The sequence below is a fragment of the Sinocyclocheilus rhinocerous genome, unplaced genomic scaffold (genome assembly GCF_001515625.1).
Source record: "Sinocyclocheilus rhinocerous isolate Xijiao unplaced genomic scaffold, SAMN03320098_v1.1 scaffold1038, whole genome shotgun sequence".
Classification (NCBI taxonomy): domain Eukaryota; kingdom Metazoa; phylum Chordata; class Actinopteri; order Cypriniformes; family Cyprinidae; genus Sinocyclocheilus; species Sinocyclocheilus rhinocerous.
This window is the reverse complement of record NW_015632707.1, coordinates 830502-853069: the sequence shown is the minus strand read 5'-3', so window position 1 is coordinate 853069 and position 22568 is coordinate 830502. Positions and strand designations below refer to the sequence as shown.

General features: G+C 36.3%; 3 protein-coding genes across 6 annotated transcripts; 1 reads left to right on the top strand and 2 right to left on the bottom strand.

Moving 5' to 3' along the window:
• Window positions 1-2306: 2306 nt before the first annotated feature.
• On the bottom strand, window positions 2307-7830 carry LOC107742717 (jun dimerization protein 2-like). Of its 3 annotated transcripts, XM_016555754.1 has the most exons (5): window positions 7725-7830; window positions 5117-5316; window positions 4555-4659; window positions 3148-3192; window positions 2307-2875 (listed from the first exon to the last, which is right to left on the bottom strand). In XM_016555754.1, the coding sequence occupies exons 2-5, from the start codon at window positions 5309-5311 to the stop codon at window positions 2732-2734; spliced, it is 489 nt and encodes a 162-aa protein (XP_016411240.1). In that variant the 5' UTR covers window positions 5312-5316; window positions 7725-7830; the 3' UTR covers window positions 2307-2731. The 3 variants fall into 3 exon arrangements, with proteins under 3 accessions (XP_016411240.1, XP_016411239.1, XP_016411241.1); XM_016555753.1 differs by lacking the exon at window positions 2307-2875 and having other exon boundaries at window positions 2888-3192; XM_016555755.1 differs by lacking the exon at window positions 2307-2875 and having other exon boundaries at window positions 2888-3192; window positions 5117-5313; window positions 7725-7816.
• Window positions 7831-14271: 6441 nt separating this feature from the next.
• Window positions 14272-16730, bottom strand: LOC107742739 (proto-oncogene c-Fos-like). Of its 2 annotated transcripts, none has more exons than XM_016555770.1 (4): window positions 16357-16730; window positions 15973-16185; window positions 15042-15149; window positions 14272-14952 (listed from the first exon to the last, which is right to left on the bottom strand). In XM_016555770.1, exons 1-4 carry the CDS (start codon window positions 16435-16437, stop codon window positions 14341-14343), a joined length of 1014 nt encoding a protein of 337 aa, XP_016411256.1. In that variant the 5' UTR covers window positions 16438-16730; the 3' UTR covers window positions 14272-14340. The 2 variants fall into 2 exon arrangements, with proteins under 2 accessions (XP_016411256.1, XP_016411257.1); XM_016555771.1 differs by having other exon boundaries at window positions 15973-16182.
• A 3693-nt stretch (window positions 16731-20423) lies between these two features.
• Window positions 20424-22568, top strand: LOC107742716 (proto-oncogene c-Fos). The gene is made up of 4 exons (XM_016555752.1): window positions 20424-20665; window positions 20916-21131; window positions 21246-21353; window positions 21456-22568. The coding sequence occupies exons 1-4, from the start codon at window positions 20561-20563 to the stop codon at window positions 22065-22067; spliced, it is 1041 nt and encodes a 346-aa protein (XP_016411238.1). The 5' UTR covers window positions 20424-20560; the 3' UTR covers window positions 22068-22568.

Sequence of the window (22568 nt, the reverse complement as noted above, 5' to 3'; positions counted from 1 at the left end):
AGGAAGCACTGAAATATAGATGAATACAAAAACAATGTCATACAGATTAAATTAATGACTCAATAACCTGATTTAAACAAAAATCTAATTAGAAAATTTGAATAAAAAACTGAATAACCAGCTGAAGGAATGAAAGATAAAATTTAATAAATGGAATACTGAAAACCTGACATAGATAGATAGATGGATGGATGGATGGATAAGCTATGAAAAAAAAAAACGGAATCATACAGAATAAATTATTGAAAAACTGAATAACCTACTGAAATACTATATGTATATATATATATAAATATAAATATAATAAATAAACTACATATATGTAGTTGTTTTTTTGGTGTTTGGCTTAGTGTTATGTTAGAATCATTATTATACTCTTATACCTTTTGTTCTTTACTATTTTGAATCGTTTTTAGCTTTATGGAATTTTGTTGTATGCATTTGTCATTTATATTTAATTTCTTTATTTTTAAAATGTGTATAAGTAGTATTTATAAAGTTTTAGCTTTTAGTTTTGGATCTGTTTTTAGTTGTTTTAGTACTACAATTGATTGCTTCTGTTGTCCTCATTTGTAAGTCGCTTTGGATAAAAGCGTCTGATAAATGACTAAATAAAAAAATACTGAAAAATAAAATGCAAACAAATTAAATATTGAAACATGCTGAAAAATGGACATTGTGAAATACTGAAATATGTGAATACTGAAACAGTGAAACACTCTGGAGAGTTAAATAAGATTAGCTGGATTTCTGATCTCAGCTATAAGAAGTGCTGTTTTTAGGTCACTGCGGTGGCTCTCATGAGCTGTTTGTGTTCAGATCTGTCTGTTGAAATCTCACACTTCTTGAGGTAGGACTCAGTGGCACCCAACCAACATTTTTTTCCCCTCAAGCTCTTGGAGAAACAGGGTGAGGAGCAGATTCTGACAACCGCCCACGTGAGAAACATGTTCTGCCAAAAAGACGCATTTTTAAGAGGCTGGAGCTGCTGCGCAGAAGGTCAGACATTTGATCAAAGCAGCTTTCAGAGCGAGAAAGTCTGAAGCCAGACCTCAAGAAAGCTGATCAACCCAATTCTGACGTGACAACAAGAACTAAAGACAGAAAATGAACAAACGACAAGCAACCCACTCAAGCCGGCTTTCAGCTGTTTTCATTATAAATTATAAAGCGGCCCTAAAATGCAAACTAATCGACACGTACAACACATGAATGTCACTGTGTTCAGCTTTTCCAGCCAAACATTTCACAAATGATAAGCCAATCCAAATATATTATATATGTCATATATTCGTGTCTTAAGTGTCCAAATAAATTTCTGGGTGATAGGGGAAAAATGTATTAAATTGACTAAATTCTGAAAGGAGAAAACCACAGGATCAATGGAAAACAACTGTAAGTCAATGGAAACCTCAGTGGAAATCACCTGGTTTTTTCAAGTTAATTTCTTTGTGACAACATCTCATTTCCACAAACAAAGTTTACTGAAAAAAAAGAAAGTGAAAGGGAAAAAAATCAAGTTATCTAAGAGTAATGCAAATATTATACATTTGTAACGTAAAAAAGGGTAAATCATAAAATAAAATATAAAAGCCATCCATCAATCCATTCTCCAAACCTCATATCTTCTGTACGATCATGGGATGCTTAAGCATAATAAATAAATAAATAATATTTGAAAATAGTTAATAAATAGCCTAAGTAAATAAGTAACATAAAATATAAAAAAATTATAAATAATAATTGTTTAAAATGAATAAAAAATAATACAAAAAATAATTAGAAGAATATAATATATTAATATAATAATATAAAGGTAATGTAATATTAAAATAATATAGAATAATTATTAATAGTTTTTTTAAGTAATATTTAAAAATGTTAAAAATATTTTAAACTTCTTTATGCACCAAGAGCTTGTAACACTCCAAAGAGAAAGGAAAAATTGAAATCGCATCATATGACCCCTTTAACAAATAAAAATAAAGAATAGGCTATTTTAAAATATAAAAATAGTAAATAAATATATAACTAAATACACAATATTTTAAAATAATATAAAAATGTATTATAGTTTTCAGTAATATAAAATAATAAATCATTTTTAAAAATAATAAATCATTTTAAAATAATATATATATTTTTTTTAAATCAATCAATCAAAAAAAGAAAGAAAAAAAGCATGAATGAATGAATGAACTAGTCAAATTGTATTTGGAAAATAGGCTTTAATTAATGTGGCTTCATGTAACAAAGAAACATTATTTGGTAACAAAAGTGGCCGTTCAACAGACACCCTGAAGATAAAACACATACAATTCACCATATCACGTGATGGCACAATACAAATGTACATACAATAAATAGTGCTAACAACTGTAAACAATCGGTCCATTGAGACGCCAGCGTCAGTGAACAGTTTATCAGACAGCGCCACCTGCAGGCCGCTGGAGGAATCGCTCAGATCAACTGAGAGACGCCAGGCGTGCTTCTCAACACCTGCAGCATAACGAGCGCGTTTCAAACGTCTTTGAGCTTTCTGGATGATCTTTGTTGTCCACACAAATCTCCTCCTCCTTTTTTTCTTCATGCTGAAACTGACACTGACAGGATGTTGGTGATTTTTACAAGAAATGCCAGACTGTTTTGTCTGACAGTGAATGTCCTGCATCTTCTTCTTCCTGTGCTGGTGTCCTGACAGCAGCTGTGTGTTTGTGGTGAGGTGTGGTGTTCAGTCGGACCGCTCGGATCGCTGGTCCAGCACGTGCTCGTCGCTCTCGGGGCTCCTCACGCTGCCTGTGCGGACGATGCAGGTCGGCCGGTGGAGGTTGAGCATCACGATCAGCTGCCGCCGCTCCGATTTCAGCTCCTCGATCTGAGACTTCAGCTCTGATTTTTACAAGAAATGCCAGACTGTTTTGTCTGACAGTGAATGTCCTGCATCTTCTTCTTCCTGTGCTGGTGTCCTGACAGCAGCTGTGTGTTTGTGGTGAGGTGTGGTGTTCAGTCGGACCGCTCGGATCGCTGGTCCAGCACGTGCTCGTCGCTCTCGGGGCTCCTCACGCTGCCTGTGCGGACGATGCAGGTGGGCCGGTGGAGGTTGAGCATCACGATCAGCTGCTGCCGCTCCGATTTCAGCTCCTCGATCTGAGACTTCAGCTCCGAGTTCAGCGTCTCCAACCGTTCAGACTCCTAAGAAAGTGTTTGGTTAATTATACTGCCTCACCGGACACATTTCTGAAGTTGTTGAGACAAAAACACACTTTGATTTTTCAGACACGCTATTTTACAGTGTTCATGTTATTGGTTATTTACAAAAGTTGTGTGAATTCAAGTGACAGCTCTGGTGGTATTTACATTACTAACAACAGAATAATGCTAATAAACAATGTGAGCTTGATGTACATTTTTGAGCTACTTGTACTTATGTTATAATATTACTGGGTAGTGGTTATATAAATTCCTCTCTAATTAAATTTAATAATTTAATTTTTAAAAGCAAAAGTATTTCACGTAATCTCTCAATTTGCAGAATGTAAAAAAAATAAGAAATTAAAAAGAAATTATAATATAAAAATTGTATGCATAATAATTATACAAATATTTAATTTTACATAAAATGACACTTAATTAAATTGTATATGTATATATATATATATGAAATTAAAAAGAAATAATATAAAAATTGTATGCATAATAATTATACAAATATTACATTTTACATAAAATGACACTTAATTAAATTGTATATGTATATATATATATATGAAATTAAAAAGAAATAATATAAAAATTGTATGCATAATAATTATACAAATATTTAATTTTACATAAAATGACACTTAATTAAATTGTATATTTTAATAAAATTTTTAATTTAATTAAAAGTGTCATTTTATGTAAAATTAAATATATATATTTTTTAATAAAATGACTTTTTTTGACATTTTTACCTTCACTGGTTCAAAAACTTCTGTTTTGAAGCACAAATATCCCATGAAATCTAAGTTATGACAAAAAATTAAAAGATAGTAATTTAATAATAGAAATGGCATGCATTATAATTAGGCCTACACAAGCATCATATTCTTTCAAATAGTTTTTAACTCTCAATTAATATAATTAAAAATGTTTACACAAGCATTAGATTTTAATCAAATGTCATTTTAAATATTTTTTAAATAAAATTGTTTTAAAGTTCATTTTAAAGGTCTGCAATATAACAAATTCATTATTAAAAGCACAAAATATTCAATATAATTGCTAAATTAATATCATAAAAAAAGAAAAATGCATGCATAAAAATTACATAAGCATCAGGAGTTTTTAATAAACGATATATAAAATAACTTTTAGCATGTTACACCACAGTAAACTGCTGAAATTGTTTGAAATTGCATGTCAACCACTGCTGCTATAGTCATTAATAATAGTAAGACTTAATAAGTGTAACAAGAACACTGTAAAATAAAGTTTGACTCGATTTTCTTTTCCTTTCCCCTCAGTGACTGATAATAAATCCTCAAACGGGCTTTTGTACATTTTCTAACTCACCTTCTGGAGGAAGTCTGTTCTTTCCTTCTTTCTGTTTCGACAGCGAGCGGCTGCGACTTTATTCTTCTCTCGCCTTCTTTTCTTGCGTTCTTCATCGTCATCTGACTGTGGACAGAAAGTTCCAATGTGTTCGTTTAGATATACGCTTACTCATTTATACACAATCAAATGACACTAAAGTGTTTACATGTTTTTAAAACGTCATTAAAAATCAGTTGCATGAAAAAATGTGTTGTGCAATTCTGAATGGCTTTATATTTGTTATTAGAATGCACAGTATGTTTAGATAAACTGAACCATTTCAAAGAAACCTAAACAAATGGTAACTCTTGTGTCCACCAGGTGTCCCTCTTGACCAGGCAGTAAAGCGCTTTCAAAGAAGCTTCTCAAACAAAAGAAGGTTGGTTTCACTTTCTCAGTTGTTGCACATATGTTTTGAACTACTTAACCTGTCTGCATTTGTTTTAACATGTAACATGCAATCTGCGATTTGAGTTACCAGATGCAATCAGAACCTGGCCTTGAATGTCTGTAGGTGTTAAATGTCATGTTTTGTTCTCACCTCACCCTTGATGACGTCGAACGGTCTCTTGGCGTGTCTGTTCAGGATGAGAGGAGACAGAACCGCCCCGAGGCTGTAGAGCTCTGCTAGTTTGAGCTGGTCTGTCAGGCTGGTGCCGGGAATGCCAGCCAGAGGACCGACGCTGGGCAGAGAACCGGCCGTCATCAGCGGATCAGGGATTTGACCAGGCATCATTGCTGCTTCACAAAGAAAGCAGAGAGAGAGATGTCAGCGCTTCTGTTGATCATCTTAAAGTGCATTTACACATACAAGTGCAACTGCAAATAGTATGAATTGTTCTTTCCTGAAAATCCTTTAGATTTAGATTATCACCAAGTCTTGGATTCAATATTTTTGTTGACTCGTTTTCTTTCAGTTCGCACAGGTTTTGTGTTTCTTTTTGGAACTGACTGATTGTAGGCCTCAGTGATCTGAGCTTTCTGAGTCAAAAAAGCATTATTTGTGGATCATTTTGGCAATAATGTCTCAAAAACTGCGGTGCATAAACTCAATCAGATCAATGAGCTATATGAGCTACAAAACCTGTGCTAATTGAAAGAAAACAAGCTGAATGCAAAAAATGATTTTATGCGATATTTATACAGTGCATTTATATATGTGACCCTGGACCACAAAACCAGTCTTAAGTGTCAATTTTGTGAAATGGAAGCTTTCCATTGCTGTATGGTTTGCTAGGATAGGACAATATTTGGCCGAGATACAACTATTTGAAAATCTAGAATCTGAGGGTGCAAAAAATCCAAATATTGAGAAAATCGCCTTTAAAGTTATCCAAATGAAGTTCTTAGCAATGCATATTATTAATCAAAAATGAAGTTTTGAAAATCTGGAATCTGAGGGTGCAAAAAATCTAAATATTGAGAAAATCGCCTTTAAAGTTCTTAGCAATGCATATTACTAATCAAAAATTAAGTTGATATATTTACAGTAGGAAATTTACAAAATATCTTCATGATCTTGATCTTTACTTAATATCCTAATGATTTTGGGCATAAAAGAAAAATCGATTATTTTGACCCATACAATGTATTGTTGGCTATTGCTACAAATATACCCCAGCGACTCAAGACTGGTTTTGTGCTCCAGGGTCACATATGCTATAATATATAAGCATTTATAAGCAATTTCTTGTAGGCCAATCCTAAAAAGTGCAAGAATGATTTTTTAGGAAGATGTTATACCGTGTTTAAGCAAAGTCAGTATAGGTTTTAGTCCAATGCAATGACATAAACTTTATTAGCATTTTCAGTAAAAAGAAAATCCTCTCAGGGTCAAAATGACTGGACAACTACAAGAGGGTTAAAGAAAACACTAGTAGTGTGACCTTTTTTCACAAGTTTAAGAAGAGTTTTTACTTTGGAATAAGTTTAACAAGGACTGATAGGTCAAAATGCGTATTGTCTCCAATGGAAAGCCACAGAGAATAATGAAGTTTCCATGAGAGGAACACAAACTCTGTAAATCTGCTTCTCACAGAGTTATAGGGAAACTTCAAGATTCCCAAGAGCACAAACAACACCTACGCATGTTAAAACCGAGGCTTAAAAGAGCTAGTGAATTGTCTGTAAAGGCCATTAGAAGATTATGTAACAGTCAAACATGTTTCTATCCTGAAAAACTCCTCAAGCCATTCGCAGCAGCTTCTGGCTACATTCTTCAAGGTTCTTCAGAAAAACACATTTTACTGATGATATCTAAGATTGGAAGCAAATTGTTCTTTTTCTCCTTTTTTTTGCAAAACTGGAGACGATTTAGCATTTCTGTTTGCATTTGACTATTAGAAGTTCAAAAAAGAACACTTTTCAACATTAAGAAACAATTAGGACGGATTTACGTTCATGAATAAAAATAGGCTATTTTTCAGGTGCAGTAAATGCCCAGTAATTGAAAAAGCTTTTAGGTGTTTTGCAGCTGACTTCAATAGTGTGACAAAATAATTGCAAAGTACAAATATAACGTTGAAATAATAAAAATGCATATATAAAAACATAAGTATTTGAAAATGTTGTTGCATAACTGCAAGACTAACTTATAAAACTCTCTGACATTGTCTAGCCATTTAAACCAGGGCTCTCAAACTTCAACGCTCAGGGGCCCCGTCAAGACCCTCAGGCAAACCAGGGACCCCTGATATAAAAAAGCAAGATTTTCAAAAATAATAGACAACTTTCTTAAATAACTTTAAAAAAATATATTGCCACCTTCTATAATAGGTATTAAATCATTAATGTATCACATTTAAAAGTCTCTAATGGACCCCTGGTTGAAAACGCTGCGCACAACAATACAGTTAAAGTACAGTACATAATGTACTTCGGTGTGCATTAAATAACCTGGCTGTTACGGAAAATACATTCAGGACATCAGTGATGCATGAATATAATGGAATTCATCCCTAGGTTTTATTAGTAGCCTGTATCTCACTGTCAATGCAGTTCTGTCTCTATATAAATATGAAATCATCTGAAGTGCAGCAGTTTATTCAATCCGTATGTTCGACCTTTACAACGCGCCTGATGTCTCGTCGAATTCAACTCTGTGAATACAGTGTAAATGCATTCTAATACCAGCAGAATAAAGCACTTACTTGTTCGGTGCTGAGAGTTGGCGGTTGCTCGTCCGTTCAGCTCGTTTGCGCGTCTGTTCCCGTTGCATCAGTGCGTTTATGTATCGCTGGGCGCTGTGGAATGCGGAACTCTCCGCGCGTGACGCCAGCAGACGTTATAAAAATAAGAGAGAATAGAGAGCTAGGCCCCGCCCCCTAGCAACCAAACAACACACAACACAGCAGCGCGGGACTCCCTGAAGCCACCGACGCGGGATATCCCATCAAAACACAAACAACACAATATGATGAGCTCATGTGTTTATCTTTCTGTAATGAAGCTTCAGGAAAACTCGGGTTTCAGTACGCGACCCACGAAAAAACGAATCAAACAGCGCAAACATCTGCAAAGACGTTTAGAAAATGAATTCTATTCTAAATACACTACCAGTCAAAAGTTTTTGGACAGTAAGTACATTATAATATTCTGATTTGCTGCTCAAAAAAAAACATTTATTATTATTATTACTATGTTGAAAACAGCCGAGTAGAATTTTTCAGGTTTCTTTGATGAACAGAAGGTTCAGAAGAACAGCACTTATCTGAAATAGAAATCTTTTGTAACATTATAAATGTCTTTATCATCGCTTTTGATCAGTTTAAAGCATCCTTGCTAAATAAAATAATTCATTTCTATAATTTCTAAAAAAAATAATAATATATATATATATTTAATTGACACCAAGCTTTTGAATGGTATAGTGTATAAGGTTACAAAAGCTTTTTATTTAAAATAAATGCTGATTTTTGGATCTTTCTATTCATCAAAGAATCCTAAAAGAAATGTACTCAACTGTTTTAAATATTGATAAAATAATAAAATGTTTCTTGAACAGCAAATCAGCATATTAGAATGATTTCTGAAGGATCATGTGACACTGAAGACTGGAGTAATGATGCTGAAAATTCAGCTTTGATCACAGGAATAAATTACATTTTAAAATATATTCAAATAGAAAACAGTTATTTTAAATAGTAAAAATCTTTCAAAATGTTACTGATTTCGCTGTACTTTGGATCAAATAAATGCAGGCTTGGTGAGCAGAAGAGACTTCTTCAAAAAACATTAAAAATTTTACTGTCCAAAAACTTTTGACTGGTAGGCTATCCGTAAAATAGCCCTATCATTTGGAAAATGTTTAGTTTCTATTATGTAACATTATTACATTTGTTTATACGCTGTAAAAATGATTTTATGAACTTGTAAATAAACGAAGACTGTAACCCTGCAGCTAAAACCAGTCTATACTGGTCTTCCAGCTGGTTTTAGTCACGTGGTCTCCCAACCTGGTGTGACCAGCTAAAGAAGTGATCAAAACCCCTCTAAAACTAGTCTGCAAGCTATGACCAGGCTGGAGCTTATGGTTTCAGCTGTTTTTTAGGAGTGTGTTTAACGAGAAAATACTTCTCTATACTTCTTTATAGTCTCTCTTCTTCAAAATGTCACATTTAATTCAATGTGATATTTGCTATTTGTTTTTAATTCTTTGTGAAATGTAGCGATTTCTGAGTGAAAATTGTTTATAAGTAAATCCTACAGCTTTTTTTGTTAGTTTTGTTGTTGTTTTTGTTAGATACTGTATTGTTTATTTTTTTAAATTGCTATTTATTTAATAATTATGCATTAATCTTTTTATTAATTCTTAAAATAAGTTTTAATCAAACGTATTTCAGTTATTACGCTGTTTTTCTTGGAACATTTTCATGGCCCTCAATTTGAAATCCCAGGCTATGTCACAAAATAAAATATCAATTTTACAAATATTCAATAAAGATGTTTATATTCAAATTACGGTGTAATACAGTACAGAATATCGAATACAGACCGGAAGTCTTTGTATAACAGAATATCAAACTAATGGCATTTATTTTACAGAAACAAAGCACAAGTGAGCTTCAAGCAGAAAACTTCTCAAAAGTGATAAAAAACAACTAGTTGTTGAAAATGAAGATAAAATACTTGTGACGGTTTGTGGTTGTGAAGCGCAGGTGTGAACTGCACCTGCGGTTTCTCTGCTAAAACACCTCTTTGAACTTGAGGGAAACTGAGCTCACACTTTAATGTTAAGATGATTAAAAGTAAAACAAATATAATGAAAAAGGTGGGAGAAGGCAAGATGTCTTTGAAAAGTGAAGTTTGTATCAAATGAGCACAGATACAGGGACACTCTTTGGCATTTTGTTATACAAAGACATTCATTTCATGTGTGGCTAAAATGTCTAGGCCTAAATACTATATGGAGATATTTGTGCATTTGACAAAGTAGCTTAAACAAGTTTTCACACCCTCAAGAGAAAATATGACTACGGCATTATCCTGTTGTATAACACTTTCTTACAGGTCCAATGCGATATCTACAAGCTGTTACATAGCAAACTAAGCAGTATTTGAGTTTATTACTAACCTTCTTTAAAGGCAGGGTATGTGATTTTTCAAAAACACTTTAGAAAACTGATTCGGGCCGAATAGCAAGACAAACTTGTAGCCAATCAGCAATAAGGGGCGTGTCTACTCGTGATGTGGGGGAGAGAGCTTTCAGTGCATGGGACGGACATTAGCCGAGCCGAGCGACAGTAAGATAGAGATGGCGGATAAAAAACAAAAGAGGAAAACGTCTGCGGAACGATAAGGCAAGAAGTAGGACCCGTGTAAATATCGGATTAGCTTTCCAGCGCTGGAGAGAACTCAAGGAGCGGAGGCCTGCGATCGGACGTCGAGGTTGCTTTGTTTCTTCTCAATAGGTGAGTAACATCGTGTCTACAACAGCTAAAGTCTGCTACGCTGGACGCGATCAAACGACCGTTGAAAACCATTTGAAATTTGTGTCAGCACGTCATAAATAAAACCCGGCAGCAGTTTCCTTGCCGCGCCGCTCACGTCCGTAGACATGGTGTAACATTGGTTTTGCTTTGTTTCACAGAACTAATCGTTGCCTGGGTAGCGTATGTATGTGCGGGGCGGAGCTATCAAAATAGGGGCAAGACCCTTTTGGGGTAGGGGCGTGTTTGTTTTGGTGATTTCAAATATCAACATTGGCTACCAGAAATCGCTTACTCTGCCTTTAAGTTAGAGTGATTTAAATGGTACTGTACTGATTTACAGTTCCAATAAAATCTGCAGTGAAAAATGCCCAAAACAAATATGGCTTTCAGTATCTGCTTTATTTCATTTGAGCCAGACTTCAAGACTTTGAAGCTGCTTTGTGGAGACATAAGTTAAGCTCACCATCTGTAATATATCATCTTATTATACGGCTCTCTCACATACTTGGGTTTTGATTGGTCAGTCATGGCATTCTGTGGTCAAATAAACCGTATAACTGGCCGTTGGTCCATATAACTGAATGCATCTGAAATAATAAAATAATATTTTGCAATAATGAGAGACTAACTACACAATGTATTTCTGATCGCACCCACAGACACATGAGAGAGAAATCCGTCTAATAAAATGGGCATTTAATGAGCATCTCTTTTTTGAATCTATAGCCAAGTATGGTTTATACGTATTTATGATTAAACAATCCAACCTGGATATTTTGGCATGCACTGAAATATACAGACAGACTGACCGCAGACACAATCACCTCTGTGCCTCACCTCTGACACACAGACAAACTTCCTCTTCCACAATTATTGTCCGACAGCATTATTGTTTCATCAGAAGAGTCATCAGGATTCATAAGGCCTGGGATTTTCAGTCTTTAGTTACATTTAATGCACAATATGTGTCTCGTTGTAAAGATTTATCACACCAAAAGTGCAGGAATGCAAACTTGTCTACCCTTTTTTTAAGGGCAAAAGGTTAAAAAGGCATAAAACGTGATGAGATATGATTCCTCCTTCAATGACTGTACGCACACATTCAAATCCCGATGAGCAATGCTGAGTACAACACTTCTGCATTTCACGATCATATTAATAAACTCAAGACAGTTATAGACTTAAACCGAACAGCAACCAGACATTGCTCCAAACACAAGCCCATTTCCGATCCTGGAAATATAATATAATCAGAAATACAGCCATTTGGAAATGCACAATCACAAATCAGTTATGGCCGATGAACATTTATTCACTATTCATGTGCTTAAACAGAATATAATGCTGCATTATCAGAAATATGCAGTGCTTTCAACCTGCCACATTTATATAAAGTACTGTTGATTTTATTTGCAAAAGATTTCCTAGAGCAAAATATGGCGGGTTTATAATGTCTCTGCATACAAGTTGCTGTGTGCATGATAGTTGCATTGTGATTCTGTACAAAGAATCAACATTTAATTTAATCGTTGTGTTAATACAAATGAGCTTGTGGATTTAAATACAATCTGCAACATCTTAAAAATATTAAGTCAAATGTATGAGAAGAAAAACAAAGAACATCCGGCACACCAGATATCCAGCTGACTATAAACTTCACTATCTGCAACCTGAATCATGCAAAAAAGAGGAAGTCCTGCCGACATAATTTTATTTTGGCCAGTTGAATCATTAGCGGGGCACATGTTGACTAATCAAAAGCTGAACGTGAATCGACTGACCATCATCTGTCTGTCTGTCCATCAGGTTCCCTTTTTTATCCTTGCACTTTAACAGTGGCCAACATGAGATATTTACATTGTGTTTGTGCCAAGAACACGCTGTAAACATTGCCAACAGCAGCAGTGGAGGTGTGTGGATATGAGCCGTGTGTCTCTATATTGAGGTGCTTGTGTGGCGAAACAGAGCTTCACCTGCAGCAGAAGACAGATTTTATTATGCTCATATTACAGTCTGTCTGAGCGTTGAATTATAGTCTGAGCAATGATACGGGTGAACACTGAGCCATGTTATAATATAAGCAATTGTGGAATAGGCTACTAATAATAATTTATTTCAAAAGTTATTTGAAAACATAAAGAAATGTCATGTGACAGGGTTTAACTGTCTTGAGATCATAATGAAATTATATATATATATATATATATATATATATATGTGTGTGTGTATTGCTATAATTAATTTAAGTTAGTTCTTATAAGCAGTGCTTAATTTAAAAAACATGAGTTTAAATGCTCATTTGAACAGCAGTCAGTTTTTGACTGCTTTCGCAAACAGTTACTACACTGAAAGAGGGTTTTAGCCATACCTTACGTATGTTTTCATCGAAAATATTACAACTTTGCAAACAGAGCAGAGGCCATTTTATAAGAAACGGACTGTTCGTTATATATGAACGTACGTAAATGCTTAAAATGTACGTTGGAAACCCAACTGAAGTCCTGAAAGATACAAAACAGTTCCCGTAACATACCGACAGCTTCGCTCCTCTCTCTCTTTCTGCCAGATCGACCGGGAAAACGTTCTTTGGTGAAACACTGCTCTGCTGTTTCCATGGAGGCAGAACAACAGATCGATTTTATTGCCAAATATGGGCACGGAAGTACAACCAAAAGAAAAAAAATGCGTGCGTGCAAATACGCAGTGACGTCAGGCGCTTTACGTTGCGTGCCAGGCTTAGAGAGAACGTTCCGACCGTGACAACAGCCTCGGTATTGACGAATCGTCGTGGGTGAATGCCGTTTCACAGATACCTTAGAAATAGATGGATCGCGAAATTCATGGAATGATAATAGACGTGGGTGAATGTTTATTTTTAATCGAAACGATGCATTAATTTTCGTGCTGGCAAATAAAAGAAACCCAAGTGCTTAAAAGAGAAGCTTTACATTTCTACCTTTTTCATGGCTCACTTGTAAATAAATAAATAAATTCACACATTTCCTAATTTTGATATTTATTCTTTGTTTATTACAAACATGCCAGACCATTGAAAAGGAAGCAGGAAGAACAAAAAATGCATAATGAATTTTTTTTTTTTTGCCACCATGGTCAGATTTTTTTTTTGGACAATACCATAAAACAGTTAGTCACACACTAAAGACACGGTGTAACAGACTGCACTGTACATCACTACACCAACTGATACACGTACCTACATAGTACAAAAGTGCATAAAAGCATGTCTTTCACAGGATGAACAACATATTCAACAATGTCAACATCTGGAAGAAACAAACAATGACTATAGTGACTGGATGTAAGGGTCACATTACATCTACTGCACAGCATTCACTATATTTTGTAAATGTTGAACATGTCAGACTCATTTATGAAAGCATTTTTATGAGGGTTTTTCGGTTCATCAATAATATTTCACAGCTCACCCTTCTTTCTCAGATTATTTCACTCTTAAAAATAAAGGTTCATTATTGGCATTTATGGTTCCATGAAGAACCTTTGGCATCCATGAAACCTTTCCACTGCACAAAAAGTTCTTATTGTGGGGAAAAAAAGAATCTTTGAAATATTCAAATGTTCTAATTTTAAAAAATAAAATAAATTAAGAACTGTTAATTGAAAGGTTCTTTTGGGAACCCAAAAGGGTGTTTTCACACCAGTGCCATAGAAGAACCATTCAGCAAACAACACTTAAAAATAAAGGTTCATTATTGGCATCAATGGTTCCAATGGTCCAGGGGGGGTGGGGGGGGAGGGGTCACTGTGGAAACTCCATTTTGGAACCTTTATTCATAAGAATGATGTGCCAGAAGCTTCATAAAGTCGTCGAGATTTCTTTGGCTGCATTAGATTTGCCCTCTTTCCCACTGTCATGCTTCTCCACATCTGCATTGTTGAAGCTGAAGACGGGCACGGCGTTGGTGCTGCTACAGGTGGGGCTGCATGTAGGCGAGCTGAGAGCTTCCAACCCGCCACCCATTGACATGTACAGGGTTTCCCATTCGCTCAGACCCAGAGAGCTAGTGAGGTCAATATCTGGCACTAACAGATCCATGTCATCACTGCTGTCAATCACCTCGCTAAAATCTTCCATGGACACATCTCGCATATCGATGTACGGTTCCACTTCAGCGGCGCCCAGTTCGGCACTGGAGCACAGAAGGATGTCGGAGTCGCCAAAGATCGCAGTGCTGGTGGGGTCGGCCTGCTGAGGGGAGGTGGGCACCTGTTCTGGGGAGGTGCTGCGAGCTTGAATCTGCTCCTTCTGGGCTTGGGTTTGTTCCTCACTCTCTGCCACCGTCTCCTCTGTGAGTTTACAATGGGGCTTGTGAGCAGAGAGGATGAGTTCGAGTCGTTCTTTCTCCTTTAACAGATTGGCGATCTCAGACAGTAGAGCTGCTTTGTCCTCCTCGAGACTATCGGTTTCCTATACACATGCAGATTATAATCATGTCATGCACAAAGTTATCTTTTTTGAAGAAGGCTATTGCAGAATATAGCGGTTTGTAAACTTACAGCTTGGAGGCTGTTGGTTAGCTCTTGTCTGCGATTTCGACACTTGGCGGCTGCGAGTTTATTCCTTTCTCTTCTGATCCTCTTTCTCTCCTCTTCCTCTGGAGAAAGCTGAAATAAAAAACACATGCACATTCATATATATTTTGGAATAATCAAGATTTTTTAATGTTTTTTAACAAAGTCTTCTTCTGCTCACCAAGGCACCATTCATTTGATTAAAAATAAAATAAAAACCGTGATACTGTGAAATATCACAATTTAAAAATAACAGTTTTCTATTTTTAATGCCTTTCATATTAATATATATATATTTGATATATTTTGATATTTGGTTTGATTCCCAGGAAAAAAATAGTAGTTTTTATAAATCAAAATTTAAATTTAATTAGTATCAATGGAATGCGGTTGAGTTTGATTAAAAGCCATATGCATATTGTAAAGTAGCAATAGCAATATGTGTTTTCTTAATGGCTAATACCTGCATATATCTGTGGTTAATACATAATTGAGTGACAACAAATGTACACAAAATTAAGACATGCATGCATAGACCAGTTTTAGACTAGTTTTACTTAAAATTATATTCTTAAAAATAATGAGGATGTTTACAGAAGAATCATTTTAGGTTCCCCAAAGACCCCAAAGGTTCTTAAAAGAACCATAAAATAACATTTTAATAATCTGAAGAACCTTTTTTCCACTATAAAGAACCTTTTGTGCAACTGAAATGTTGGATGTTAAAGGTTCTTAATGGAACCTTAGTAGATCATTGATGTAAATATCATGTGTAAATATCATTATATGTAAATATCATGTGTATCATATGTTTTCTACAGTCAGATGAATGTGGATTTCTTCAGAAAAGCATTTAAACAAAAATAAAATTTATGTGCTGAGCATATATATATATATATATGATATAGGTATTTACCTGATGTTTCACCCCCTTCCTCCGGCCAGTGAAGGTTTTTCGAGCCGGTTTGGCATCTGTGGAGGGAGATGAGCTCTGTGATTTCTCGTGTCTGCAGGGCGACACTGAAGAGATGTCAGTCAACAGGACCATCCACTTGAGATCTGGAGCTGAAGCTACAGCAGTGACCGTTGGAACAAAGGGAGCATCAGCATCCTTCAGAATACCTGTCTTCTGAGAACAAGCACGCAAATGTGTTCATCATATATGGTCCATGACAACTTACATCAATCATTTGTTTGTATTAAAAAAATGAAATCATCACATACACATAAATCATTAATCACAGCTCTTTTAAATAGTACATTTAGGTTACATTCCAGGTAAACATGCAATTGATTATACCTGCGTATCCTTCATCTCAGAAGCTGATGTGAGCAGCAGCTGTTCTTCAGACACCTGCGAAACACTCGCGATTTTAGGCATCACTTCTGCTAGATCGCTCCAGGAGATGCTGGGAACCAGATTAATATGTGACTAATGTCACCAAATGCTATTCTTCAGGGTTATTTTTTATTTATTTTAAAATCTAGATTGAGGTTACTACGCTAGGAGGCACCAGCCATCAACGCTGCTTCTCTTTATAGCGAGGCAGATTTTTATGAATGAAATCTGTGAGACTGTACCACTGATCCGGAGGGGAGACAGTTAAGCACGAGCCAAATATATATACGGCATTTCACAGATATGCCTGACTCAAAACAATTCTCGCTTTGATTCAACATTGTAGGCATCCAAATAAAGCGTCCGATGCGGTTATTTAGTTAAATTACAACGCTGCAGCTTTCACATGAATGAACAAGATACGTAATTTTACGTGCCTTGTTTGCAGCCTCTCTTTTGCATTCCTGCGTGAGGTTGCGATTTATTAATATTATAGAGATTTATATCTCTCTATATAAGATGGTTCATCTGCAAGCGCGTGATTGTCTCACTAGGCATATAAATGAAAGAAATAAACAACAAAAATACACACTGCATTTGACATCATCAGTGTAAGAAAGTGTTATTCAACGAGTATGCCAAATGATAAGAGAGAATTAAACAATGAAATAATTGTTGTGATATTTCAACCGCGCCCTTTCTATTAAAAACTGATTTTTCGTATCCCTTGTCAATTACAATGATGGATCTCCCACTCAGAGCGCTCCAGCAACAACCCTGTCGCTAATGTGAGCAGCCAATCAGAGAGCTGCGTGTCTTGACCATATATGGCACATCCGGTGTTTTCTGCAGCGCTACTGCGGCACAGCCTATTTTTTATCATATCACACTTAATTCAGTGACATTCTTATGACGACATCTTCGCCAAGTAGCCAAAATTATCTAAGTATGTGTTTTAAGCTTTTTTTATAATAAAGTTGTCCATTTCACAACTGTCTGCTGGTAGACATTATTCTGTCTATCATGTTAAGGATTTGCACAAAAACCCAAAGGCTTTATGCGTTAATTCTCACTCGGACTGGTAGAAAACGCCGTTGTTCTTCTCCATAACCTGTGTGAAAATCTCTATTCATAGCTCAGATGAGGTAATCCTGCTTTCACACGAGGGCGTGTGAGTGGGGCCTCCCTTCTGTCCACAGTCCAAGTGTTTCCCGGCAGATCCGCCTCTGGTTTCTGATCTGTGATTCTCATAAAGGGAAAAGGGCCGTATGCAGGGTCATTCCGCAAAACCAACACGTATTACCAAAATAAAATGATTTTAATAAAATTAAAAATATTTGTAAATTATTATTTAATCAAATTATTATTTTAAAAAATATTGTCTATATTTGAAAAATTGATATAAATTATATTTTTATATATTTTTTTTTGTTCTTTCTCCACGAGGAAGCCATTATTGGCCTGTTCTTCTTCATACCTAAAAACATGATGTCACAGTGACATTATCATCTTTTCAGGATATGAATTCCTCAAGGGTATTTGCATGTTTTCTTTTTTTAGCACATCTATTATTACACATGTTAGGTTTGTCACAAGGTGATCAAAAATAATCACAGGTTTCGGTTACCATGATTTTGCACAGTGAACAATTGATTATTAATAACTGGATAAGTGTAAAGATTAAATTCTATTTTTAAAAACGCACTGTGGTCTCATGACCATGAGCACAAGGCCAGCATTGGCTAAATAAATTATAAAACTGTCAGCCTGCTTAAAGGCATGATTATAGCCTATCCCAGCATTTTAAATATTCAGCTGAGATTGACTGTACAATGTAATTTCTTTTTAACACTATTATTCTTTTCTGACAGAATGTTTAAAATTCTGCTTTAAAAAAAAAATCACATTTTCAAAATGGAAAAGGTCTCTGTGCAATGACCTAGGAGCAGTTGCAGTAAACAGTTATTGTCAGTAACTAATAGCTAAGTCCAGTATCTCAGACACATTTTCCTGTTCAATTTAAAAAAAAGGGATGACAGTGACATTTCTAATGAAATAAAGGTTGCTATTTTTTGTTTTAGTTTTTAAAGTACTTTAGAGTAGACACAATCATTGCATTGTTATTTACCGTCAATAGTGAGAACAGACTTTCGTCAGTGAAAGGCGAAACTTCAGAGTTCATTTGCAGAGGCTCGGGTTGCAGTGACGTCAGTGGGAGGGGCGTCGCTTAGACAACGCGGAAGATCAAACAAAACACGAACACAGAAGTAGAGCAGTAAAATATGACATCACATGGGAACGCTGATAGAGCTGTTTTCGTTTGTTAATCAATAACAAAACTACCTGCTTCTGTCATGTTTACCCGTAGCTAATGGCGGAAAGTGAATGTCCAAAATATATCCAAACAGACATTGTGCGGCCCAGTTGCTAAAATAAATAAATACAAATATGACTAAATATATATATTTAAAAAAATAATACCCCCCCACCTCTCTCTATATATAGCTATACAGACACACACACACACACACACCAACAGACACACGTGTTAATTAATATTTTATTGATATAGGCCTAAAATATTTACATAGCCTAGAATTTGAAACATTTAGAAATCTTAAATCATGTGATTATTTGTTTGGTCCAGTGACGCGATACTCACAGCTAAGAAACCAACTCAGCGTTTTATTACAAAGGAATCCCTCATTAAACGCGTGAAGGCAGCTCAGACTGTATTACTGCGTGTTTGTATGTTACTCTTCCGACACGCCTTTTATTGCGCAAAGGCACGAGCACAGCCCGAGGCCATCCATGTTCTGTGCTTCGCAGAAAGTATGAAATCTAAGAACATGAAGTGTGCTAGGTAAACATAGCTTGAACGTGAGCTGTAACTAAAAGTCATTTGAAGTTTGGATTAAGTGGTTTTGCATTACATTATATGAGTTTAATGTAATTACACTAACTGCATTTATACAATGTAATAATACGGTAATGCTAAAACTGCATAATTGACTATTGCTGTAAATATAGTAGTTTATAAGTTGTTTATGAAAACAATGAAGCCTTCTCGAAGTATCTTTGCATAATGCTTTACACTGCACAGAGTGTTTCCCATCAGCACTCCGCCTCTTCAGACCAACAGACACACGTGTTAATTAATATTTTATTGATATAGGCCTAAAATATTTACATAGCCTAGAATTTGAAACATTTAGAAATCTTAAATCATGTGATTATTTGTTTGGTCCAGTGACGCGATACTCACAGCTAAGAAACCAACTCAGCGTTTTATTACAAAGGAATCCCTCATTAAACGCGTGAAGGCAGCTCAGACTGTATTACTGCGTGTTTGTATGTTACTCTTCCGACACGCCTTTTATTGCGCAAAGGCACGAGCACAGCCCGAGGCCATCCATGTTCTGTGCTTCGCAGAAAGTATGAAATCTAAGAACATTAAGTGTCAGGTAAACATAGCTTGAACTTGAACTGTAATTAAAAAGCATTTGAAGTTTGAATTAAATAGTTTTGCATTAAAATTATACGAATTTAATGTAATTACACTAACTGCATTTATACAATGTAATAATACGGTAATGCTAAAACTGCATAATTGACTATTGCTGTAAATATAGTAGTTTATAAGTTGTTTATGAAAACAATGAAGTATTCTCGAAGTATCTGTACTTAATGCTTTACACTGCACAGAGTGTTTCCCATCAGCACTCCGCCTCTTCAGGATGTTTTCCATATAAGGTAAATGACGTCGTGGGATACCCTGCTATGGAACGTCATGTATTCCACTCCGTTTTCATTCAGAATATTAATCTACGAACGTTTTTACAAACATTTTGTTATGTACTAAGCTTAAAAGTTTGCATTAGATGTGCATTGGTTATGTATCCAGCAAAATGCGTTCCTGACGACGTGTTTTCGGAGGTTTCTATGCAAACACTGGCAGCGAGTCGCCCCGCCCTCCCTTTGACGTAAGTCAACAGACTCCTATATAAGCTCCGCGAGCGCTGTGGCTCAGCAGTCAAACTTTGGATACCGACAGAAAGAACAACAGCAGACGAGCAGGAAACTAGCACACCGAGGCGTTTGAAACCTTTCTAACTTTCTGGATATATTAGCGCTGGATAGCTCTTGCTTCTCGACTGTGAACAGGATGATGTTTACCAGCCTTAACGCCGACTGTGACGCGTCTTCCCGGTGCAGCTCGGCGTCGCTGAGCGGCGAGAGCGTCGCGTATTACCCGCTCAACCAGACTCAGGTATTTAAGACAATTATTAGTATTAATTTAAAATGATTTAACATTTAAAATGAATTATTTTGTAGTTTATTTATTGTAGCTTAAGTGTTCAAATTATATTATGAGTAGCCTAGTAATAATTTAAATGTGTAATGCATAGGTTAATAATAAGTAATAAACATTATAATTTATTCATAAGTAACATATAAAATATATTTTAATAATCTACAATATCTGGCATATATTAAATGATTTCTTATGTGCATTTCAGGAGTTCACTGACCTGAGTGTCTCAAGTGCCTCTTTCGTGCCAACCGTCACCGCGATCTCCTCGTGCCCAGACCTGCAGTGGATGGTTCAGCCCATGATTTCATCCGTGGCGCCCTCCAACGGCGGAGCTCGAGCTTACAACCCAAACCCTTACCCTAAAATGAGGGTCACTGGAACCAAGTCCCCAAACTCCAACAAGCGAGCCAGAGTTGAGCAGGTAAACAATGCACTGAGATTGTTTTTAACGATTGATCATCCAGTGCACCTACTGTATCCGTTTATTAGTTTACACAGTTCAGAAAGTAAAATCTCCACGTTATCGCTTCCACAGCTTTCTCCAGAGGAGGAAGAGAAGAAAAAAGTCCGTCGTGAACGGAATAAGTTGGCTGCCGCAAAATGCCGCAACCGAAGGCAAGAGCTCACCGATACGCTGCAAGCTGTAAGTATATCGCAGATCTTTGAGAAGACGCTTCGTATAGCATACTATGTAAGTTAATGTTTAGTGTCTATCAATCTAACAACATTTGTTTTTCTAAAACAGGAAACCGACGAACTTGAGGACGAGAAATCCGCTCTTCAAAACGACATCGCCAACCTGCTCAAAGAGAAAGAGAGGCTAGAGTTCATCCTCGCCGCACACAAACCCATCTGCAAGATCTCTTCCAGCTCCGTCTCCCCCATCCCCTCCGCTTCGGTTCCTGAGATCCACAGCGTCACTACCTCAGTGGTCTCCACCGCAAACGCACCGGTTACGACTTCTTCCAGCAGCTCGCTGTTCTCCAGCACGGCCTCCACCGACAGCTTCAGCTCCACGGTGAATATCTCAGACCTGGAGCCCACCCTGGAGGAGTCTCTGCAGCTCTTGGCCAAAGCCGAGCTGGAAGCGGCTCGCTCGGTCCCCGACGTGGACCTGTCTAGCTCTCTGTATGCTCAAGACTGGGAGCCGCTCTACACGCCCGCTAACGACCTGGAGCCCCTTTGCACGCCCGTCGTCACCTGCACCCCGGCCTGCACCACCTATACGTCTTCCTTTATGTTCACCTACCCAGAAAACGACGTCTTCCCCAGCTGTGGGCCTGTGCACCGGCGGGGCAGCAGCAGCAACGACCAGTCATCAGACTCCTTGAACTCCCCAACCCTCCTCACTCTTTGAGAATTCATTAGAGACACTTAGAATTTCTATTTCTGACACACAACTTGATATAATATGGTATTGCAGGGCTATGGAACTGACTCTATCAAGCAATCGTTATTGCTTCCTATATTTATCTGAACCATACATGCCTGCCAAATGTAGCAAGATAAGCATGGATTAACTGATTTTGCATTAATGATCTAGCTGTTAAGTTAAACTAAAAATAGTTTTGTGTTTTTTTTTTTTTAGTTTGCTTGGTGCTAGATTTGAATTGTTGTATTAGTGTGTTCTGAGCAATAGAGAACTGCTATGTTTTGCCTTTACGGTTGATTTCTGAATGTGTGAATTTTATTTACTCAAATGTGTGCTGCCTAACCATTGCTTGGTTAACGTCCAAGTATGAAGTTTTCTGTGAAAACGTAGTCTGTTTAATTTATGGGATTTTTATTTTTGTACTGAAATGTGAACTTGCGAATTGTTTGCAAAACTAGAAACAATAAATATTAAATGTACCTAAAA